At 37.9% G+C, this 24680-nt stretch overlaps 2 protein-coding genes across 8 annotated transcripts in view; one reads left to right on the forward strand and one right to left on the reverse strand.

The window, feature by feature from the left end:
• LOC307166685 (NXPE family member 3-like) overlaps positions 1–24680 on the forward strand; it is a 54632-nt gene that overhangs the window by 19473 nt on the left and 10479 nt on the right. The gene's annotated exons all lie outside the window — the stretch shown is intronic.
• LOC307166688 (uncharacterized protein) overlaps positions 1–24680 on the reverse strand; it is a 40524-nt gene that overhangs the window by 7178 nt on the left and 8666 nt on the right. For 3 of the 7 annotated variants that reach the window (XR_013822673.1, XR_013822675.1, XM_079885197.1), the window contains 3 exons: positions 23479–24464; positions 22911–23063; positions 21940–22029 (listed from right to left, as the gene is read on the reverse strand). Coding sequence is in view for 2 of the 7 variants with exons in the window: in XM_079885197.1 (XP_079741323.1) it covers positions 21940–22029; positions 22911–23063; positions 23479–23484 (249 nt within the window). In the remaining 5 variants the exon portion in view is untranslated. Of the gene's footprint in view, positions 1–704; positions 3797–15138; positions 15417–21939; positions 22030–22910; positions 23064–23478; positions 24465–24680 lie in introns of those variants that run through there. The other 4 variants (XR_013822674.1, XR_013822676.1, XR_013822677.1 and 1 more) reach the window with 3 other exon arrangements.

Genomic DNA, 24680 nt, shown 5'->3' on the forward strand with positions numbered 1-24680 from the left:
TCATATAAAAGCAACAGAACTTAAATTCCATCCAGTTTATTAGCAACACTGTGCACGAGCGTGAATCCGGTGAATCCCGCGATATCCGCCTTTGATCTCGCAGGTGTCAGATCCACTGCGAGAAGAGAGAACTGTCCGGCTTGCCTGCGCTTTTTTCACTCCTCCTCTCACTGCAGCCGCCTACTCTCGACTACATTTCAGGCGAGGCAAGGCGCATCTCAAACAAGCCTAATGACTTCTGAAGCAAACACACTAGTATGGCGGGTACTCCGTGCCAAAATCAAACATCCGAACGACCGACCGACCGATCGAACGTCTATCCGAACGTCTATCCGAACGTCTTGAACTTTCAAACGGGTGACCCACGTGACGACCTGACGTGACGTCAGCGTCTTAGAATTTGCAGCTTTTTAACCATACAAGTATACAAGCTGATGTGTAAAGGCTATAAATGGACATGATAGGCAATACATATAAATATTGTACCCCAAAAACAACTTTCCTGAATTCTGTGCTTGTGCGGCTATGTGTTTTACTTTCAAAGAGCAGAAATACTGCCTATAAGCTACAGACATTCAATAGTCTTGACCATATAATCATTTTAACTAGTTTTTATTGTTAATTTTATTGCCCAATGTACAAAGTTCCCACTGTCCATAAAAACACTCAAAAGTCGATTATTTTATTTTTTACTTTTTGATCCAGAAGGTTTTCATATTAGATTTATATATTTGGACTGAATGATCTAATGAATGCTCTGCAGTGTTTATGATATTGAGCTGTGTGTATGATCTGAAAGCATTGTTTGATTTTGAGCACAGATAAAATGGTTTTGAGTAAATTTCTTTATTTTGAAAAGCATCAGATGGTCTCTGAATGTAGTTTGAAGATTTGGTTTTGTATTTAAATTTTTGAGAAAGTGGGTGATGGTTCCAAGAAATGTATTTTAGCAATTCAGGAAAACTGTCCTATAGATTAAAAACATGCATTATTTTTTATACATAATATCAAACAAATAAAGTAGGCCCAATAAAAAGTAAATCTAATCAAGCATGATTTTTTGTTTCAAGAACTTATCTCAACACTTACTAAATTATCATAATCTTTTACAAATAATCATCATAAATGTTAAAGTGGAAAGGTTTATTAAAAACATATGTATAATAGTTCTAATATTAGCATTTAGACAAGATCAGCTGAATATATCTTATTTTGTAATTAAGGTTCTTTGATTTTCATGTCTGCAACTTATAAACAATGAGCCCCAAAAAATTTAATGATCATTTAAATAAAATCATATGTAACACGTTCCTACATGTGCTTACGTGTTGTTAACGCGTTCCCATGGCGACCGGTCGGAAGCGCGAGTAACTGATCAGGTGTGTTCGACATCGGCTGCGGCTGGATGTAACCGATCGGCGAGAGTAGCCGCGTGCAGGCGGGGAGGAGCTGCAAACGGAGACGTGAAGTCGGACACTTTCTGGTTCCCGTAGTGACCGCTCACGTGGTGTTTGCATACTTTACCACAGCTGAAGTGAAATAAATGCAATATTTGCCAAATAATAGATGTTTCAGAGACATTTTCATTCAATACTTTATGTACTGCTTCATACAGCGTCTGTTTGAACAAGAATAAAGTTCAACATAAGCTACTATCAATGAAGTGGAGTCTATGTTTTTTAATCAGTTTTAATTTGATAAACATGACACAATATAACATCGCAACGACATGAAAAGAGTGTTTACTGTTATAAAAAACTGATTTGAGAGCTTTAGAGGATAAACACGAAACACACGTGATCCTTGTCATGCAGTGAATCCGGCCAATCGTGGAACAGCTGTGTCGTCATCAGCCCTCGTGCAGCCGCTCTTGAGAAGCTGCGCTGGCTGAGTTCTCCGGCTACTCTCGAATCGCTCTCGCGGTACTTTGATGGCATACGTCACAATCACGTGGTGTCGGCGCTGTATCAAGTCGGACAAAATTTCCAACCGGCATGCACTGCTTTAAGTCAGCCGCCGATCGGTCTGCGCAGAGCTGCATGAAGTCGAACAAGCCTATCGTCTTCCCAACGTGTTGTTTACGTGTGAAGACACGTTGTAACACGTTTTTTTTATATATACCTTAGTTTAACTTCTTATTCTTCGATTGTATCCTCTAACTAGTCTACATTTGATTACTGCAATCAGTGACTGATTTAGAAAGTGATTTAGAAAGTTATGTATGGTGTAGTATTATTAAAGTTAAATAAAGTTAAATTAAGGCTAAATATTATTGACAAACCTGACATGCTTAAACGGTTATTTTGGAAAAACACAATATTCCACATCATTTTTCTCCATCTCCCATTAAATCGGGAATAGATCTTATTGAATAGAAATACGCTGTAGCGTATTCAAATGCAGCAAAAACTGCAATCAGTATCCCATCTGCTTTACCTATAAAAATAATAGGAAATGAATTATATAGGCTACATAAAATATGCTTACCTTTTATCAGACATATTGGCATTTCAAATACAAAGCCGGCCTATATGTCTACTTTATGATACCCTTAAGAGTGTAATGTAACCCAGACTTAATTTCATGAAGTCTCTCGTCTCAGGGGGACATGAGGGAGGTCTACAGGTTTTCTAATAATACAAAGCTTAATGCTAAATCCTGAAGTATCAACAAAAAAGGTTCTTAATATGACAGTTTTTTCAACTTGTCACATTTGTTAGAAAAGTATTTTTTATTGTTTATGTTATAACATTTTCAGTAACAATAATTAATATTGTAGATCTTTCCCCCTGAAATATCCTGTAATTGGACCACTAGGAGGTGCTCTACAATTCATTCACAGGTGACCCCCAAAACAGAAACCCTTATTCTCAGCATAACATAACACTTATTAACAAATGACAAATTTTATTCACCTCACAAAACAATACAAAAACTCTTGTAGCCCAAGAGTCAGCAGAGTCAGCAAAGTAAATTTCAGAATGAAGATGAAATCATGGTAAAAATGAACAAAGTAGCCTAGGCAATAGATTATATTGGATAATCTTAACTGTGTCTTTCTCAATGTGTTATTACCATGAAAAGTCAATGGCCAACTAATGAAAACATGGTCCATGGCATTGAAGACTTTGAAATTAAAAAGCCTTTATCTTATAACTTTTAACTCTTACTTGTAAAACAATCAGTTTGACAAATAAAAAAATAAAAAAGGAAAAATACAACAACATTAATTAAAAGCATACCACTGTAGCCTATACAGTTACAATAGGTGAGTCTGGTGTTTGAAACATTAGAGTCATGAAATACACAGAAAGTCATGATATAGCCTACAGGTGGCAACTTGGTCAGTTCATCACTTAGCCTACAATAGGCCTATTCAGGGAAGTGCAGGAAATGGTTGAGTATTATTTTAGGTATAACATCTGTAGGCATATTTAGTGCCTATCATGTCCATTTATAGCCTTTACACATCAGCTTGTATACTTGTATGGTTAAAAAGCTGCAAATTCGAAGACGCTGACGTCACGTCAGGTCGTCACGTGGGTCACCCGTTTGAAAGTTCAAGACGTTCGGATAGACGTTCGATCGGTCGGTCGGTCGTTCGGATGTTTGATTTTGGCACGGAGTACCCGCCATAATCTTGTAGGTGTGTTCGACATCGGCTGCGGCTGGATGTAACCGATCGGCGAGAGTAGCCGCGTGCAGGCGGGGACGAGCTGCAAACGGAGACGTGAAGTCGGACACTTTCTGGTTCCCGTAGTGACCGCTCACGTGGTGTTTGCATACTTTACCACAGCTGAAGTGAAATAAATGCAATATTTGCCAAATAATGCACAGATGTTTCAGAGACATTTTCATTCAATACTTTATGCACTGCTTCATACAGCGACTGTTTGAACAAGAATAAAGTTCAACAGCTACTATCAATGAAGTCTACGTTTTTTAATCAGTTTTATTTGATAAACATGACACAAGACACAATATAACATGACAACGACATGAAAAGAGTGTTTACTGTTATAATAAACTGATTTGAGAGCTTTAGAGGAACTAAAGGTGTTCGAATAAACACGAAACACATGTGATCGTTGTCATGCGGTGAATCCGGCCAATCGTGGAACAGCTGTGTCGTCATCAGCCCTCGTGCAGCCCAGTGCGGCCGCTCTTGATAAGCTGCGCTGACTGAGTTCTCCGGCTACTCTCGAATCGCTCTCGCGGTACTTTGATGGCATACGTCACAGTCATGTGGTGTCGGCGCTGTATCAAGTCGGATCAAGTCGGACAAAATTTCTAACCGGCATGCACTGCTTTAAGTCAGCCGCCGATCGGTCTGCGCAGAGCTGCATTAAGTCGAACAAGCCTTATGACTTATGATGAGTTTCTTGTACACTTTAATTTTCCTGTGACTCCCAAGGAATTCTCTCTTGTTTTCTCTGCGATTAATTCTGGTATTACTTCCTTATTTAGAGATGTGGTATTGGTTGATGTGCCCATAGTCAATCTAACTGATACAATATGTGGTAAAATTTGTTTTTCACAGACTAAAAATAACAAATCTATTCGCGATCTGTTTTTAAAGGAGGTTACTACCAAGCCTTGCTCTATTGCTTATTGGGCTAAATTTGTTAGAAACTCTAAGTGGGAAAGTGTTTGGTTATTGCCTCATAAGTTTTTTGTCACAAACAAGATAAAAGAAATTTCTTTCAAAATTATTCATAAATTCTATCCTGTTAAACATTTTCTTAGTAAATTTAAGAAGGATATTGATGTTATCTGCTCTTTTTGCTCTTTGCATTTGGAAACTGTATCCCACGTCTTTTGGCACTGTAGTTTTGTTAAAAAGTTGTGGTATGACGTCTCTGTGTTTATCAAAGAAAAGGTGCTCTCAAATTTTATTTTGCTTTTTGAAAATGTAGTTTTTGGATATTTTATTCAGGATAATGTGAATAACGAAGCTTTTGTTATTAATCTGTTTATTCTTCTAGTTAAGTTTCACATCCATAAGTGTACATTTTCTAACAGAAAACCCTGTTTTACAGTGTTTTTTAAAGAATTGGAAAGTTACTTTTGTACTATTCAAAGTAGCACTAATAAGGCTATTAAAACTGTCCGTTTATGTTCTGTCTTCAAAATATTTGAGTAATGTAAAGGTCTTGCATGTTTTTGAGTGTATTTATTTTATTTTATTTTATTAGTAATTTTTTTTAATTAATTTATTTTTTTCTTCCTTTATTTCCCTGGCTTTATATTGTCTGTTGTATTGTTCTGTATATGTTGTTTAAGGCATAATAAAAAATAAAATAAAAAAAATAATAAAAAAAGAGAAGCTGCGCTGGCTGAGTTCTCCGGCTACTCTCAAATCGCTCTCACGGTACTTTGATGGCACACGTCACAGTCACGTGGCGTCGGCGCTGCATCAAGTCAGACAAAAGGTGTGTTCGACATCGGCTGCGGCTGGATGTAACCGATCGGCGAGAGTAGCCGCGTGCAGGCGGGGAGGAGCTGCAAACGGAGACGTGAAGTCGGACACTTTAGGCTTGTTCGACTTCATGCAGCTCTGCGCAGACCGATCGGCGGCTGACTTAAAGCAGTGCATGCCGGTTAGAAATTTTGTCCGACTTGATATAGCGCCGACACCACGTGACTGTGACGTATGCCATCAAAGTACCGCGAGAGCGATTCGAGAGTCACAGTCACGTGGTGTCGGCGCTGTATCAAGTCAGACAAAATTTCTAACCGGCATGCACTGCTTTAAGTCAGCCGCCGATCGGTCTGCGCAGAGCTGCATAAAGTCGAACAAGCCTATTGTATACAAACATCAGACGTCATGTTTATTCATGAAGGATGTCGTAATGGTATACGTATGCAAACATCAGACGTTATATTTGTTCATGTGGGATGATGCATTGGTACGTTGTGAGTGATGTCAGTCTTATATCATGATTTGTCATGCCCTTTTAAGTTGTTCGTTTAACGTTCTTTCTCAAGGTAGAAAAGTCAACAGCTTAAACGATGGATCTTAGAATGGCTCTTTTATTTTAGCAAACCGTCAAAAAAACTTTTCAGACTGTGTGCAGCTGAACTAAGAAAAGCTTAAGATTGCACAGCGCTGATAAGCATGAATGGCAGAAGAAAAGGACTGCAATTAAAAAACAAAACAACAGAAAATTATTTGAATGTAAGCAATAAAAAACTGCACACATCAGCTGTGGAATAAAAGAAAAGAAATGCACGTTTAACTAGATTAAGGCATAGGCCTACCCGTCTTAATTTAAACCCCGTCCACCACCCCCAAAGGTTTCACAAAGTTATTCTTGCCACTGTAACTTATGGCTTCCTAAAGACAGGTTTATGGGTAAATAAATGAATAATAATAAAAATATATATACCAGGGCTCAACATTAAGCCTTTTCATTTGTCCTTCGGTCGGTCATTCACTTGTCCGAGTAAAAACATTTGTTTGAACAGGAAAAAAATGAGATTTTTTTTTGTGTGTGTTGTAAATATAATTACGTAATATAATATTAAGAATCAGTATTCTCATCACTGTTCAGTCAGCTTTAACGTATATAAATCGGCATATTTATGATATTTTAATCTTTATAAAGGGCATTTTCCCTAATCGTTTTAAATATAGGCCTATGCTTCATCTTTCATTAGAATAATAAGATGCTAAAGGGCTGTTACCAATCAAATTAAACTGCATTAAATAATGTAATGAGATTATTTAAAATATTTTTTGAATATACAAATAAGAAATATTATTTGTACATAGAAATAATATTTATAAACAGCCGAGTGAGGCAGCCGACCGTCTTAACGAGTGAGTCATTTATTCAAACTATTCATTCAAACGGCTGATTCATTCAGGGATGAGGCAGTTGTAAATTAATAGGAATTCATTGAATCTTTGACTCAACTGATTCGTTCAAAACACTGAATCATTCGGTAATGAAACACGGTTTGAGATTTTCCTTTGAGATATGCTGTGGAACTATTTTCACTGCTGAAATAGAACAAATAATGTTTCTAACATTCAACTGACTTAATATTAATTACTTGTTTATTGAACTGTAACTGTATCATATGTTATAAATATAAAAACACATTCTGAATGTTTCATTTGTTTCCAAATTAGGCGCGCAGAAACTTGTTAGAGTCAGAAGCCTAGGCTATTAGGCTATTGTATTCACTATCAGTCGCCACTTACACTAAATGAATGCAGAATAGTATTTTTTTGTTAGTGACGTTTTATTAATCAGGCTATTTGTCCGGTCGGGCAAGTAAAATTCTCTTTCACTTGCCCCTTCAAAAAAATCCACTTGGCCCGGACACGCGTAAATGTCCTCACACAGACATGAGAAATACATCAAATACAAAAAGCTTGAAATGTCTTTTAACGAAATAATTCAAAACGAACAGAAAAAGGCTAGGCTACTCTCTGATTATGTAATCCATTGTGCATTTCTCTCTAGGCGCGTTCACTACGAATATGGCGATCGTCAACTTCATCTTTGCAGTCGACACTGACAGAAAACACTAGTTTATTAATAAAAATCAATACACGCGTCACCGGATTTACAAATGCACATCTTGCTTGTTGCACCACGCACACATATTATGTCGAAATAACGAGATAGGCTATTATGTTGAAATAACATTATTATTAATACATCTTTTAGAATATTTGATTGAATGCTGAATGTTGCGCTTGTTCAATTTAATAAAATTAAAACTTTAATTGTGATCATTAAAATAATTGAAAGTTTTTCTCATTTATTAATAGTAGGCTATATATATATATATATATATATATATATATATATACAGTGGTTGACAAAATTGATGGCACCCCTGATAAATATGATAAAAAATGGCTGTAAAAAATAAATCTGCATTATTTATCCTTTTGATCTCTCCTTCAAAAAATTTGCAAAAGTCTAACCTTTCATTGAAGTAAAAGAATTGAAATTGGGGGGTAAATCACATTATGAAATAAATGTTTTTCTCCAAAACACGCTGGCCATAATTGTTGTCACCCCTAGAATTTTTTATGAGAAAAATATCTCTGAAGTATATTCTCATTAATATTTACCTTTTTTAGCACACCAGGGTGACTAGGAACATGAAATTGTCCAGCTATGACTTCTTGTTTCACAGGAGTTTATATATGAGGAAACACAAAGGCCAAATTCCCTTAATCATCCATCACAAGGAGTAAAACCAAAGAATATAGTTCTGATGTGCATCAAAAGATTGTTGAGCATCACAAAATAGAAAGTGGCTGTAAGAAAATAGCTAAAGCATTGAAAATCCCCATTTTGACCATCAGGGCAATAATTAAGAAGTTATAATAAACTAAAGATGTGACGAATCTGCTAGGAAGAGGACGTGTGTCTATATTTTCTTAATGGACGGTGAGGAGGAAAGTTTGATTGGCCAAAGACTCTTCAAGGATCATAGATGGAGAATTGCAGAGATTAGTTGAGTCTTGGGGTCAGAAAGCCTAAAAGAAAATTATCAAACAACCCCTACATCCCCACATGTTGTTTGGGAGGGTTCAAGAAAAATCCTCCTCGCTCCTCCAAAAATAAACTCCAGCATATTCAGTTGTCAGACACGACTGGAACTTCAAAAGGGACCGGATTCTATGTTCAGATGAAACCAAAAAAAGGGCTTTTTGGCAGCAAACTCACCAGATGTGTTTGGTGCAAACAGGGATAAAAAGTACCCCATGCCTACGGTTAAATATACTGCTGGATCTTATATGTTGTGGGCCTATTTATTTGCTGGAGGTCCTGGACATCTTGTTCAGATACATGGTATTATGGATTCTGGCAAATACAAACAGATAAAAAATTTAAAACCTGACGCCTTCTGCTAGAAATCTTATAATGGGCCGTGGTTGGATCTTCCATCAGGACAACGGTCCAAAACAAACATCAAAATCAACACAAAAATGGGTAACTAAGCATAAAATGAAGCTTCTTCTATGACCGTCCCAGTTCCCTGACCTGATGAGTGGAGTGAACTGAAGAGAAGAAGCACCAACATGAACTTGTGAATCTGAAGGATCTGGAGAGATCCTGTATGCAGGAATGGTCTCCGATCTCTCGTCAGGTGTTCTCCAAACTCATCAGGCATTATAGAAGAAAACTCAGATCTGTTATCTTGGCAAAGGGAGGTTGCAAAAAGTATTTAATAACAGGGTGACAACAATTATGGCCAGCGTGTTTTGGAGAAAAACATTTATTTTGTAATGTGATTTGCCCCCACTTTCAATTCTTTTACTTCAATGAAAGGTTAGATTTTTGTGAATTTTTTTAATGAAAGATCAAAAGGATAAACAATGCAGATTTATTTTTTAAAGCCATTTTTTATCATATTTATCAGGGGTGCCATCAATTTTGTCAACCACTGTGTATATATATATATATATATATATATATATAGCTCCCCTGTCAATGATCTCAGCACATGCGTTAAAAATTCTCTGTCGCCGCCCCGTCTCAATTTGTGTTTAAAATACAGTTTATAGACTTTAAAAACATTTATCACCACTTGTGATTCACAAAGTGAAAATTAATTTTAAGAAGTTTGTTTCTATCCAGTTGGTTATTGGCTTTTATCGATAAAACAGACACTTTAGGCTACTCTTGTTCTGAGGACATAGTTTAACCTACTGTCTTATTTTATTTTTATTTTTATTTGTTTACACAACAGCTCTGAAAAAAATATGATAATAAAAGGTTTTGCCAAATTACAAAAACATTATTATGTTAAAGTGAATAAAGTTCTCTCTCTCTCTCTCTCTCTCTCTCTCTCTCTCTCTCTCTCTCTCTCTCTCTCTCTCTCTCTCTCTCTCTCTCTCTCTCTCTCTCTCTCTCTCTCTCTCTCTGTGTGTGTTCAGTTAGCCTATGCTGTGTAAGTTATATACTTTTGAAAATGATAAGCCAATAACTTAAACATTTAATAAGCCATATAAATAAATTATATTGTATAATATGGAATATATAGCATTTACTTAATTTACAATGTAACATTAATTAATTTACTCGAGCAGTTAAGATATCAGTAAAAAAAAAAGGCCACAATAAAATAAATGATTAAAATGTGGGTAAATCTAAAAGTAAGTCTGCTTTAAAAACATATTACAAGTTCGAACATGGCTATAATGTGCGCGTTGAGAAACACGTTCAAACTGGTCGTCTTAACATGGTAAAACTGTGCGTCTTTACACGTAGGCTACTAAAGTAACGCGACCATAACTGTCGCCTTAACACGACCAGAATGGGCGTGTCAACACGTACAAAAGAAACACGTAAAAAATTGTCACGATAACGCCGACAAACAGTGCGTGTTGACGCGGTCAAAAATCACGCGTTTCGTTTAAAGACTTTTGGCCCCGTTCGCCTTCCATACATTCAGAATGTGTTTTTATATTTATAACATATGATACAGTTACAGTTCAATAAACAAGTAATTAATATTAAGTCAGTTGAATGTTAGAAACATTATTGTATCAGAAAGCAATAATGCTTCGAAACGCTTAATTTGGCCATCACTATAAACAATCCAGATAGGGGCAGGCTGAACAGAGTGAGAAACGATAAACAATCCAGGGTCAAAAACAGAAAACAAACACGGGAAAACCGCTCAGAAATGCAGACTAACAGTACAACAAGACTTCGCGATGAGTGAATGTGAAAACCAGGTATTTATGGTGTGAGTGAAACAAGGTGATGAGAAACAGGTGAAAGAGATAAGTGCTGATGAGTCCAGGCAGTGCGTTATGGGAAATGTAGTGTTTGAAGGAGTGATCACAGTCTAGTGTGGAGTGGCCTCTGGTGGCTCTCGAAGGCACTCCAGCTGGTGACTGTTACAGCTACCATCCTCTGCACCCTGCAAAATGGCAGGATGAGTGCTCCTCAAATGGTGCATCATGGATGATGTATTGTTGCAGTAGGCTAGCTGCCTATCACAATACATACATCTCACTTTATTTGGGGTTTCCAAATGGAAATGCTCCCACACCACAGATGTACGGCATCTCTTCTGTGGAGCCTCCATTTTTATTTATCTATCTATCTCTTAATCTATCTATGTATCTATATATGTATCTATCTATTAATCTATCTATGTATCTATATATGTATCTATCTATTCATTTATCTGTCTATATATATTTCTGTCTATGCATATATTAATGTCACTATATGTATACTCTGTCTGTCTCTAGCCTATCAGTCAATGTGTACATTTAAATGTAAGCCTAAATATAACTAAACAAATTGCACTATAAATGTCACTATATCACCAAAAATCCGCTATCTCAAAATCAAACTCCTCTCACAAAAACCCACAAGGTCAAGATGCGTTGACTTCATTTTTGTGCGATTGTGTGGTCTGTTCCCGACCCTGTCAATCAAACGCTGATTCGGCGGACCATGCCACCTGTCGAAACACTTGTGAAACACTCCGAAGCTTCATTTAGCCGTAGTCACGTGACATGGGTGTTCTGAATCACGCTTCGGATCAGTGTTTCGAAACATCTGCGCTTCGGGATCTCGAAAAGCTTCGGAACGTCAGTTTCGCGTCAGCCATCCCTAGTTGAAAGTAAATCAGGTAGAGGTGGCAGTACCAGTTAGTAAAGTAGAGATCAAACCATATGTACGGGCAAAATTAAGATACAGTGGCAGAGTTTATGAGATAATGGAAATAAAGGAAGACATTTATATAAGATACAGCAGAAAGTGGGGGAGGAAAAGTCATTGGGGAAGAGCAGGAGAGAACAGTGTCAATTTAGCAGAATTAGACTAGGCAACACAAGTTAAATGCATCTCTGCACCTTATTGGAAAACATTCATCTGGAAATTGTGAGGCACGCAGTCAACTGGAAACTGTGGAACATGTGCTGTTTGTATGTTAAATACTCAACTCAAAGACTGGCTTTAAGGAATGGACTGGAACAAGGATTTAAACAAATGGACATTACAACTATTTTTTCAAATAACTCCGGAAAGATGGTACTTAAACACATCTCATCTTTTTTACAACAAACTGGACTGAACACAAGGATTTAAGTATATGTAATTAAGATACAGTAGGTAGCGATAATGCTCCATATGGTTGCAAGTCGCCAATAAAAGAAGAAGAAGAAGAAGAAGAAGAAGAAGAAGCAGCTTTATTAAGTCTTGATTCTATGTTGCACGTTGCAAGCTAAGTCTGTTGAATTTTAAGTCTTTGGACCCTTGTGTCTATTTTTCTTTTCACTGTTTCTTGGAAGCCCAGCTTCCTTTGTTTTGTTGTACTTTTCATCAGTATAGATTGTCTTTTGTTGAAGATCTACGACTCCTTGCTTTTTGACTACCTCTGCCCTTGTGTTCATTAATCGGGGAGTTAGCTCAATCAGTTAATTCAGTGATTTTGAACACATGAGACCTGGGTTCAATCCCCATCTAGAACAGCCCTGTTACAATTTTTACCATTTTTATTTCTAAAATATTATGTAGTTTACTAGGAGGAGGTTTCAGAGACTTGGGAAATTCATGGCAAATTCATTTTTCAGAAGTTTATGGGTAGGCTACAGACATCTGTTGTGGGCGTTCTTGGCAGATTTTCTGAGGCTTTTATATTGTTCATATCGATATCGGAATTATATTGTTTCAACCGAAATGAAGAAATGTATAGTGATATAAATTTTGGCCATGTCGTCCAGCCCTAATGCCATCTGGGATAGCTGCCAACCAAGGATGTTCAGGATCATCAGGCCTGACCTCTCCTCAGCATGCTCTTGGTTTTCCATGAGTTGGATGACATTGCCCTCATTTCTTTGCCATATTTTGTAACAGTATTACCTTTGAAGGCTAGGTAAAAGTGCTCAGTGAAGATTTTTTTGGGGTTAGTAGTACTTCGTTTGCAGTGAGATGGGACTTTCTGGCATCATGCCACAATTCACCCTTCGCAGGGAGTTTGATTGAGAGGCGATCGGACGAATCATAATCCACCATCCGTCGAATCCGCCATTGCTGTCCGACAAAGCAGTGAGGAGAGTTAGTAGATTGGTGGATTTGAACTTGAAAAACTGTGTGTACTGACGTCTTTCCACGGTTGAAACAACATTCCTTCTGATGTTCAATCATGTTTATTTGATGCTATAAATTAAAAAGAAGGAAGAGATGATCGGTTCACGAGTAGCTTTAACTGAGGCTCTACAGCGATCTGTCACGACACATTAAAGCCACAAAACTGTATTTATTGTTTAAATATCTTTTTTTTTTTAATTACCAAATTTGAAAGTTATATCAAAAGTAACCTGCTCTGACTGTCTGTCAGCATGTTGTCAGTGTCCTCTCTGCTCCGCGGTATATTTTTCACTGCGCGAGAACATGGTTTGGCGGACATAGCAACAGTAGCTAAAGGGGGCGGGTCTTTATGAATGGTCAATTGTGAGGCACTCTGGACCCTAGTTAATTCCATTAGTGTAGTTGCTTGGGTGAGGGATAGTTTTATGTAAGACTGTTAAAACAAAAGGCATTCCTACAACTTGGTGTTATGCTGTGGTCCGTGTGTGGTATCTCTGTCATGTTGACTTGAGCTGGTCTTGCTGCTGTCTACATCTGCTCTAAAACATAGCTGAAGAAGACCATCTGTCTGCAGATGAAAGAGTGGTGCCATCACAGATTAATTGATATGGCTTACAAACTCAGCAAGGTTCTTGAAAAGCTGGGCGGGGAGTTCTGAGATCTAGAGGTAATGATGATGATGGGCCTGGATATGTGTGGCCTGGTCTGTGGTGTTTTGATGAGAAAATGTATGTGCTTTGCCTTCCTCAGCCCTACATTCTTCCTCATACATGCATTCCACTTCACATGCCTGTCTCGCCTTGTCTGACTGCATTCTCTACCTTTATAGAAAAAATAAAAGTCTTTCTTACTCTTTATTAACTTGCCTCCCTAGGATTGTAGCTTTTAGATGTAAAACACTAGTTAGAGCTCAGATCATACTTATATACTAGCCTAATACTAATTGTAATACTACTACTACTACTACAACTAATAATAATAATCATCATCAGTCCCAGTTTACATTAGGTGTCTTTAAACACCATATACGCATGTTAAAAAAGTATAACAAAACAACAACATTACCATGTTAGTTTCAGTACAACCTATTAAGTAATTAAAATAGTTATTAATAATTAAAAGAGGTGTCCACATACTAGATGTAATAAACTTACTTATGATTGGTGTGCGTGGTCTTGGTGGGCATTGCAGTCTTTAGGTTTACTTGTAATCTTATGAATTTAACTTTATCCTTCTTTTTTGGGAATTATATTAGCTATCATAGTTTTAGTTAGGTTCATTAAAGTGTCCCCATTAATTTCATTCTCTGTTAAAACAACAGGAGTCAATAGGAGAATGTCATATCTTAAAGGGCACCTATTATGCCCCTTTTTAGAAGATGTAATATTGGTCTTGGGTGTCCCCAGAATGCATTTGTGAAGTTTCAGCACAAAATACCCCACAGTTAATTTATTATAACCATTTGAAAATGTCATTTTTGGGGCCTGTTTTAAAAAGAGCTGTTTTGTCGTGTACCACTTTAAATGTAAATGAGCTGCATATCCCCGCCCTGCTGCTGGACCTAGATGATGAAGAGAGTCCGGCACAGAATAAACACGAATGAGAATGGACTAAACGTCTCGCAATGGTTATTTGATACATTTATGTACTTACAAAGTTTTAATCGCGTCCCTTTTGCCATTATGGATGTGCAACACACACACACACACACACGAACTGTGATAACGTTCGCGCAATTTTTTGAAACTACACACACACACACACACACACACACACACTACTGTGAAGTACAAACAAATTTTTTTATTTATTTCTTAAGGGGAGGGAGATAGACGTTTATATAGCCTACTGTCTATGGAGATAGAGCAGACCTTAATTTATTTACATTTGTAAATGCTGCAAAAAAAATGCCTACGTGATATAAAACTGTCTGACGTTGTTTGTTGAGACATCCTATGACGACGACAATATATAGCTTTAGACGCATTTGTTGTTGAACTGGCTGACATCGATTGAAATGACTATTTGCTCAAAAATCATAAAATACACTTACTTTTTCTGGAGGTGACGTTGGATCGCGAATTAGGCAACGATCCACACTCTAGGATTAACTTTGACCCTCGTTAACAGTCAGTCAGAAAATGAATCTCGTATTTAGGAAGTTTAAGTGGTGCCTTTTCTTCATAAATAAAATCCATCCGCTGCGTTTTCAGTGGCTCTGATGTCAGTGAAGACTAGTATGTCCATTCTTACATCCCACAACACACTTCTTAGGAGACATTACCGGCTGTCGTTGAAACAATGGAGGATGCAGATCACCGAGGGCGGGGTCTATGCCAAAACCAGATGTCAATCAAATCACGTCGGTGGGGCTTAGCTCATTTCTACCTCACAGTGAGGAAAATCTAGAACAGGGTGTTCTGAGACAGTGCTTATGATTTATTGAGATAGTAAAAAAACTACTGGGTGGATTTTTATCATTCTAGGGTGGTTTTGCTCACACACTGCCAACACACATTTATGTTCAAACACCATGTAAAAGTGAATTTTGCATAATAGGTGCCCTTTAAGGCTGGAATACACTGCATGACTTTTGCTCAGATTTTTGTCCCAATTTGTGATCTGGATAAGTCTGCAGTAGTTGCCGAATGTCCGCTCTAGTCTGCAAATTTAGTGTTTTCGGAGTTGACAGAATTTACAGAAAATTACGTAGTATATGATGGGCACAGACTCTGATTTATAGCTTCAGACTATGATTCCATCCAGTCGGAGGATATCAAAACATGTTTGATATTTTGAGCCGATTTAAAGGATAATTCCGGTATTTAGCACTTTGAGTCTCTTATCTGGTTTGTTTTGGATGAACTGTGGTGGACACAGTGGTGGACACAGAAATTTTGACAATGGGTCCTGTCTCGACTTTTTGACTCATTTAGAATCGCCTTTGACCGCTTCCTTTTCCAGCTTTTTACCACAAGATGTCGTTAGTGTGCAACGTGTTGAAAAGCTTTGAGTAATGAACCATTTTATGATACAGTCGAGGGGGAAAGCCCCAGTGCTTCACAAAGCTTCATTTCACCATCACTAGGGTCCACCACTCTAGTTCATCCAAAACAAACCAGAAAGAGACTCAAAGTGCTAAATACTGGAATTATCCTTTAAGAATACATTTTGTGGTGTTTGACGCGTCGCTACTGAAACCGGAAATCATAATACAATCATAATACGTTTACCAGGAAAGGAAATTAAGGATGCAAAATCACAAAAAATTTGAGAAGAAATGGAGACTTATGGGATCACCCAAAATGTCCGGGATTCGGCTTTTGCTTTCTGCCGTCGCTATTCATTATGTTTACATGCACAAGGTGTTGTTTCAATCGGACTGAATTCATTAAAATCGGTGAATCTGAATGTAACGTTAGTGTTTAATGTACATGAACGCTAAACAAGTGATCGGTTTATGTGCGTTTTAGCATTGCTTAAATTCCTGTGTTTTCGTATCGGTCGGGATCCGTTTGAAGCTGAATGCATGACCTGCAAAGCTGGCACATACGTGTCAGTGTCAAATAATGTACACATAATGAATGGCGACTGTAGAAAGCAAAAGCCGAATCCCGGACATTTTGGGCGATTTCGAAATCCTGGCTGGACATGTCCGGGGAAAAGGAAATTCACTGGTTATGGAGTTTAATTAAAACTGTAGACATGCATGGAGTCCATTCAAGGCTAGTCAGAGAAATGCGGGACTGATTGTGCAAACCAGCAATGTATTGTTAGCATAGCCTAGCGTAGCAGACTAGCGATTTTTAAAAACGTTTAAAAACGTTTCAATTAACAACATGGTTGCAAATATATATGTACATGACTGTGTAGAGCACAAAACAAGACTGTCATAATTTTTCAATCAATCATTTAAGCCGAAAATACTTACATTTATGGGACTCTCTTGATGGTATGCCCGCTATTGTTGCCGGTTTCGCAGTGCATTCTGGGTACCACTTGGTTTCAAGTAAGCTCGCGAAAATTCTTGGTTTTAAGGGGTATCTACCCCTTCCCCTTAGCCCTACCCCTAGATCAAAATGAGAATTGGGATAGCCCTTACTCTCACGTGAATGTGCAAATCTAAGGGGAAGGGGGAAGGGGTAAGGGGAAGGGGTAAGACAGAGAATTGTGATTCAGCCTTACAAGACCACAAAGTGGAGCTCCGCCATGGAGGAAAAACTGATTCAGCTGTGGCAGGAGTACAAGTGTCTCTATAATGTGGACGATGACAACTGTTACCACAACAGAGCAGACAAAGGAAAAAGCTGGCCGGCGATCGCAATAGAGCTAAATCAACCACGTAAGTACTGATTTGCTTGAGATAGTACCACATTCTGAGGTAAACATTTATCTTTATTCACTGATTATTATGTTAATATTTATCATTATCCAGGGCTCGACATTATCGCTTTTACGCGATAAGTGAATGCATAGCCTGATTAAAACATCAATAGCTGCGAATGATTGATTGTATTACATTCAGTGTTAACGCCAACTGATAATGGATTGTGAACAGCAACAGGTGACGACAGTTAATGCTCGTGCAGTGTGTGAGAGACTTGTGGAGAAATCAAAACAGCTCACACTATGGCCTTATCCACACGGACAAGGGTATTTTTAGAACCGTGACTTTTTTTACGCGGTTCGGCCGTTCGTCCACACGGAAACACAGTATCAGGTCACTGAAACCGAACATTTTTGAAAACCCCTGCCAGGGTGAGGATTTTCAGAAACGCCGGTTGCAGTGTTGTAGTGTAGACAGTAAAACCGGGGGAAAAAGCCATTCCAGTTTTTGGTGTCTATAAGTGAGAAAAAAAAGTAGGTACATGCTGCGTTTTCTAAATTAGTTTCACTGACTACCTAGTGTTTAATTGAGAAACAACCAATTAAGCATAAACTGACAAAAATCTATAATTGTTTCATAAGCCTGTGCTTGTCCTCCGGTTATTATCGGTCAGACAATTTAGTTACCTATTCAGTTATGTATTCAGAAAGAAAAAAGAATTGTAATTGTGTAAATGTAATTTATTTAGAAGCAATATCCTTATCAGCGTTCTTTCAGCTTTCACTGTGCGTGAATCAGCATATTTATCATAAATTGATTTCAAGGGCATTTTTTTCTAACCCTATTAGCCTAAAATTGTGCATCACCATTCATGTCAAATTCTAACATTTTATCAATAATTTTAATCAGAATATTAACTCTTACCAATTATATGAAATCAGTATCAACAAAAAATAAATCATAATTCTAGATATAAAACTAACCCGCCAGTAAATGGTGGCAAAATGTGTGAGTAAATGAGTCACTCATTCATGATTCATTCGATTTGTTCAGACAGCTGATTCATTCAAAGAAAAAAGAAAGTGACTGTCTTTATGAAAGGGTTATTTAAACATTGATTCAAAAATGGCGATTCATTTAATAACAATAACATTTAATAACTGCTGTGTTGCTCGGAGATGCGCAATGGTTCTGCTGTGATGTTTGTTTGTTGGCCACAATGTCCCAAAGTTTACCTTTAGATAATCATCTTTAAGTAGGCTACTTGTGCAGTGCTAGGGTGACCATATTTTAGTTTTCAGAAAAGAGGACGGGGGCGTGGTTTGGGGAGGCGTGGTTAAGGGGTGGGGGCGTGGTTGGGGGTGAATGCATCAAAAAATACTTGGCAAATGCATTCACAACCTTGCAACTATGTTATTGTACTTTAATACATAAAGTAATAAAGTAAAATTCCATTCAATGTTTGGCCCGCAACAATAGGATACTATTTAAAAAAAAAAAAAGTTTAGCTTTTAACACCTTTTACATGACACTATTTCTTTTCATGGCCATAGGTTAAAAATCTACTACTAAAATAAAAAATCTACTACACTATTTCAGTAAAAAAAAAACAATTTCAATCCTCCTGATGTTCTCTTGTAGCCTATAGAGACAGAGCGCAACGCGTCATAATCATGAAGACCATGCCCACTGGGCGGGAAAACAATCCAACTGTCTCCATTGACTTTGCATTGCGAGAGGCTGCCTCCTTGTCATTTATGACTTATAACAAAAGACAGAAAAATGCCTAAAAGCTGCTGTGTGACAAGGTGTACAGCAAACAAGCTAAAAAAAAAACAGAAATAAGTTTTTATAATCTGTTGACCCCCAAAAAACAAGCGTTTAAGGACACAAAAGTGAGTACAGGCTGGAACGAATGGGTAAATAGTGGGATCCTGACACTCAGTATGCACTAAAAAATGCAGTAAACATTTTGTCACTGGTAAGTCAAATATCCAAATGTCTGTTTTATTATATTTCTGTAAGCTAAGCTATAATGTCGCCAATTACGTCCCAATTGCTCCAGTGCAGGGGTCGACAGATTATTAAAAACTTATATCTGGGTTTTTTAGTTTGTTTGCTGTACACCTTGTCACATAGCAGCTTTTCGACATTGTTTTTTTGTTTGTTATAAGTCAGAAATGACAAGGAGGCAGCCTCTTGCAATGCAAAGTCAGTGGAGACAGTTTTTGTTGTTGACAGTTGATTGTTTTCCCCCCTGGTGTGGGCGTGGCCTAAATACGCTCTGTCTCTATTAGGCTATTTTCTTTATGTGGGCTTCTAGGTCGCTCGCTAGCACCTTTATTTGACACTGACACGTGCGTGCCAGCTTTGCAGTTCATGCATTCTGCTTTACACGGATCCCGACTGAAACGAAAACACATGAATTTTCTCTGTAAATCATCTGTGAATTTATATTTGGGCTTTTTTTTTTTTAATGCTGTTAGCTACTTACATCTTATCTCGCACTTGACAGTAAACTGAAGCATCGAGTCACGCTGCTAAAATTCCAGGGTTCTCAAGTTTTATCAAAAGCTTGAAGTGAGATCACATGCAGTTGGGGGAGGAGCCATAATGGAGCCACGCCCCCATCTGTCCCCGCCCCCCAATTTTACCCAAATTATCCAGCGCAAATTGAAATTATAACAATTGGTAAATCTGATAAATGACAGAGCAATTCATCACATCAAATATACTCTTTAATGTTATATTTCAAAACTACAAATAAGTTATACAAAAATTACAAAAATATAACAAATTTCTCCAAACAGTTTTTGAAAAACAAATCTTTTTGCATTTTGAATGTGTCTAGTCGAAATGGTATAATGATTTATTGTGTGGTGGGACATTGTGAACAAATGACATATTAGAGTATTATTAAGGTGTGTGTGTGTGTGTGTGTGTGTGTGTGTGTGTGTTTGTGTGTGTACACAAGAGTACACACTCCAGCTTATGAAATGTGTTTTGTGTTGTAAGTGTTTGAAAAATACAAATGCAATGGCAATGATTAATGTATGTTTTGACAGGATATAAAATATTACCCAGAGCACTCTGCTTTAATACATGTAGCCTTAATGTAACTAGAAAGATTAATACAGTATAATATATAATTTAAAATAAAATAAATACATTTAAATTTATTTAAAATAAAATGAAGAAATACATCTTCATTCCTTCCCATACCCACTAACATTTCCCTTAGTTTCAGATAACGTAAGCTAGCCAAACTGAGCCAAAGCTTCTGGCCTGGTTGCAAAGTAGTTGTAGAGTTTTTGACTGCATCAATAATAATGTATACGATGGGCTATATATTAAATGTTCTAGCCTAAAAATGTTAGACGAGCTTTCTTCCAACTTACCTTCTCCATCATTCACAAGTGTTCGCGCGATGTTGTTGGTTACCTAGTAACGAACGTACGGCGGCCGAGAATATTCCGTAAACTTCAGTGTCTTCGCGCATCTGTGTTGCCTATTAACGAACTCAATCTGGCCGAAATACGTGCTGGCGGCAGAAAACTTCACTTTGTGTGCCCGCGCCTCGTATACAACGTTATATATAAAGCTTGCAGGACAACTTGGTTGACATTGCCTTTTTAGCGTGAGAAATACACGGTGTGGCGTGTGAGCGTGTGAACTGGTTGAATTGCGTGTGTCTCACGGCCAATGCGTGAGACTTGAGAACCCTGATCTTCTGTGAACGTAAATTCCGCCTACTTTGATTTGATTGGTCATTCCAAATATTCTGACATTGACGAGCAGTGACAGACCAATGAGGCTGAGATGAACACACACACACACACACACACACACACACACACACACACACACACACACACACACACACAGGCCTCTGTATTCTGACGTGCTGTCTGCTTGCTGCTGCGGATTGAGGAACGCGCTGATATAACAAGATGGGACGAAGCCGAAGCCAGTTTCATATGTTTTGTGTGCAAAGGCAAGCGTGTATTTAAAGTACACGCTTAATGGACCAATGAAAAATAATGAAAACCAGGACATTTTCATCACTTTATAAAAAACAGCCAGGACAGGATGTGAAAACAGGACATGTCCTGGGAAAACAGGACGTTTGGTCACCCTATGCAGTGCTTCAGACAATTCTGACACTATCCTGGAGATAAGACATGCACCTATCCTATACTGGAAGCTCTGTGATTTGTAGTTTTCACCTTTGGGATTAGAAATGTATACAAGACATTTAAAAAATATCAAGCATGTAACTTTTTTTTTTTTTTTTTAGCAACGAGGCACGTTTCTGCGTGAGTTTGTTGTGATCGGAATGACTTGCAAGTCTTGTAGTGTATGATGCCCATTTTTCCTCTGTAATCATTCACAAAGTCAGCAAGTGTATGATGCCTGCTGTTTAAAAATCTGTTCAGATTTTAAAAGTTGTGTAGTGTATTCCAGCCTGGGCAGTACTGTCTGAAATGGGCCTAACAATGTTACACTATTACTTCACTATACACTCACCACATACTCCTGCACGAGATGATCAGGATCCTCGTTTAGGTAGATGCAGAGTCCTTTGATGACACATTCCCGACCAGCATCAATGTCATCCTTAGAGAATAAAACAAAGCATGACTGCATTTTAACACAAAGCTGTTCCAAGTTACAGATAGTTGTTTTATTTGAATGCAAAGGTAAAGACATTTCATCATCAATTGACTACCAATGGACATAATACATAGGTTTGTTTGATTTGTTTGCCTAATAATAAAATTACAGTAGACAACAAGAACATTTTTCAAATAATAATTATTGGCGTACTTAGGACTTTAAAATGAATTTAGTATTTGTCCCTAGTGTTTTTTTATTTATGTTTATATTTCTTAAGTTACTTGCTACTCAAGTCATTTTTTCAGTAAAGCCTTTTGTACTCTAAGCTTGATTTATACTTTTGCGTCGAATCTACGCTTAGCCCAGTGTGCACCTCTCCAAAAATGTAACTACATGTCGCAGCGATGTGGACCGCAAAACTGTGATTGGTCGGCTGGATAGCCTTGCAATGCCTCCAAGCCCACAGGAAGTGCTCCATGCTTTGAAATAAATTTTCAGAATGTGATCCGTTTTGTCAATAACATTTGAAAAGTCTATAAGAGCCGCACATATATCATTTTACCCCCTTTAAGCAAGCGAAAGCTAGACAGGAAGTTAGCCAGTTTGGCTGGCAAAAGTCGACAGAATGGAAGCTGTAGCGCTACCACCAACTAGTGTTTTGGTGGTGTAATTGCAGAACAACGCCGAAACCAACACACAAGTATAAATGCATGGCTACGGCGTAGACTTGATGCAGAAGTATAAATTAAGCTTAACTCAAATAATTATTTTGACGACCAGATTTACTTGAGTACAGGTTTTGCCTACTCTACCCACCTCTGCCAACCTAATCCCAACATGGGAAAAAATGCAACTGAAAGTTAAATAGTTAGAATTCTTACCGTCACCATGACAGACATGTCTCTCAGCTTCTTTCCCTGCTGCCCTGATCTCTTCTCGAACACCTTCAGCAAATTTGCAGTGAATAGGTCCAACTGTGAGAGGAACCTTGACTGTAGAGGCATGGTGGTGATCCGTTTAAACTCTGCATTTATCTGAAACATTAGTACAGGGACATGCATACAAGATATTAGTTACACCTAAAACTGAGGTTGGGAAGAAATATTATTTAAATGTGGTTAAACTGAATTAATTATTATGTCATTATTTCTTAGCTGCAACAATCCCTCTATTTGTCAAATACCATCTTTATATTTTCATGCTTCTTTTCCTTAGAGAAATTTCATCTTTAAGAGTAGATCAAATGCAGTATTTCCAAACATGAATGTAGTTAACTGTGGAGGCCCAGCACAGTTTCACATCAGACATACTACAATACATAAACCTGTGTAAGCATTAAAATAAGCCTGCAAGCCACATCATTGCATGCAAAGTGGAGCTAAGTGTTAGTCTAACCTTAATCTACCACACAAGATTTCACAATTTATACTGTTAAGTTTTTTTACTTGCCTCCATTACATCAAAGAGAGCTGGTAGTCGCTGATCATTGGAGCACAACGTATTACTTCTTGTCTTCTTAATGCAAACGTTTTCTCCATTTTAGCCCTAATTGTCTCTCTGTTATTACGCTGCTTGACATCTGAAATGAGTTCAACCCTCATCGTCTCCAGGGATTCTTCGCACTCCCCAAGTGGAAAGGAGGGATAGTAGGCCACTTCACCCCTCTTTGGTTTCTTAACGTCAAAGGCAGGACTACGTTTACCGTCTGGTTTATGTTTCAAAGCATTTATACATACTTCAGGACATCCTATTTTCCGGAGATGTGTGCGGTAGTTGGACAGCTGGCCTTCCATCCTCCATAGCCAGTAGCTGAGCCTCTCTCTTGTAAACATGGATGCCTCTTGATGAGCGCCTCAGCAACTTGGTCAAACTCCCTGTCTGTGACATAGACTTTGTGCTGGACTATCGCTTGTATCAACCCTTCTAGTATATCGGACTTGAGCTTTGGATCAGGAATGAGCAGGGTCACCTTTTCTCTGAAAGCTGCGTTGGCTTGTTCAAGCTTTAACTCTGCATCATATGAAAAACGAGGAACATAAAAAAAATCTGGCCACGAAGACCTTGAAGAGGTGGACTGTGACGATGAGAGAATTATGGTGCTATCATCAGAAGAACATAAGGAGTCATCATTGTGAGTGGTTAGTGAGTCAACGTCAGCACAGTGATCTCCATCGAGAGGTCTGCAGGATGTGTATATGACCTTGACTGTAGCTTTGTCTTGTACTTCTTCCACAGAAGTGAGGTTCATGAAGTCGATGCCAAAAAGTGTATCCATAAACTGCAGTCGAAAGGATTGTTTTATTTTACATTGAGTCTTTATCTCAGTCTCTAGGTCAGTTACAGTTGAAGGTAGACCAGAGGGAAACACCACCCTCTGACAGCTGTCTGGCCCCAGGATTACTCTGAGAATCACTGTCATGGTCTTACTGCACTGTCTGTTGAGAAAAAGAACAATAATACGCTTGTTATCTGAAAGAGTAAACTGTTGAGATCAAATGTGAAAGTATGCAAGTTTGTCAAACACCATGCTGAGGAGGAAAGACATCCAAGATATAAAAACATATAGACCAAGGTGTTATTATAGTTTAGCATTTTCTAGTTTTAATTTGTTTTAAAGTGAGGTTTTTTTTTTATTTTTTTAAATGCTTGGT

The sequence above is a fragment of the Squalius cephalus genome, assembly GCF_949319135.1.
Source record: "Squalius cephalus genome assembly, chromosome: 11".
NCBI classification, from domain to species: domain Eukaryota; kingdom Metazoa; phylum Chordata; class Actinopteri; order Cypriniformes; family Leuciscidae; genus Squalius; species Squalius cephalus.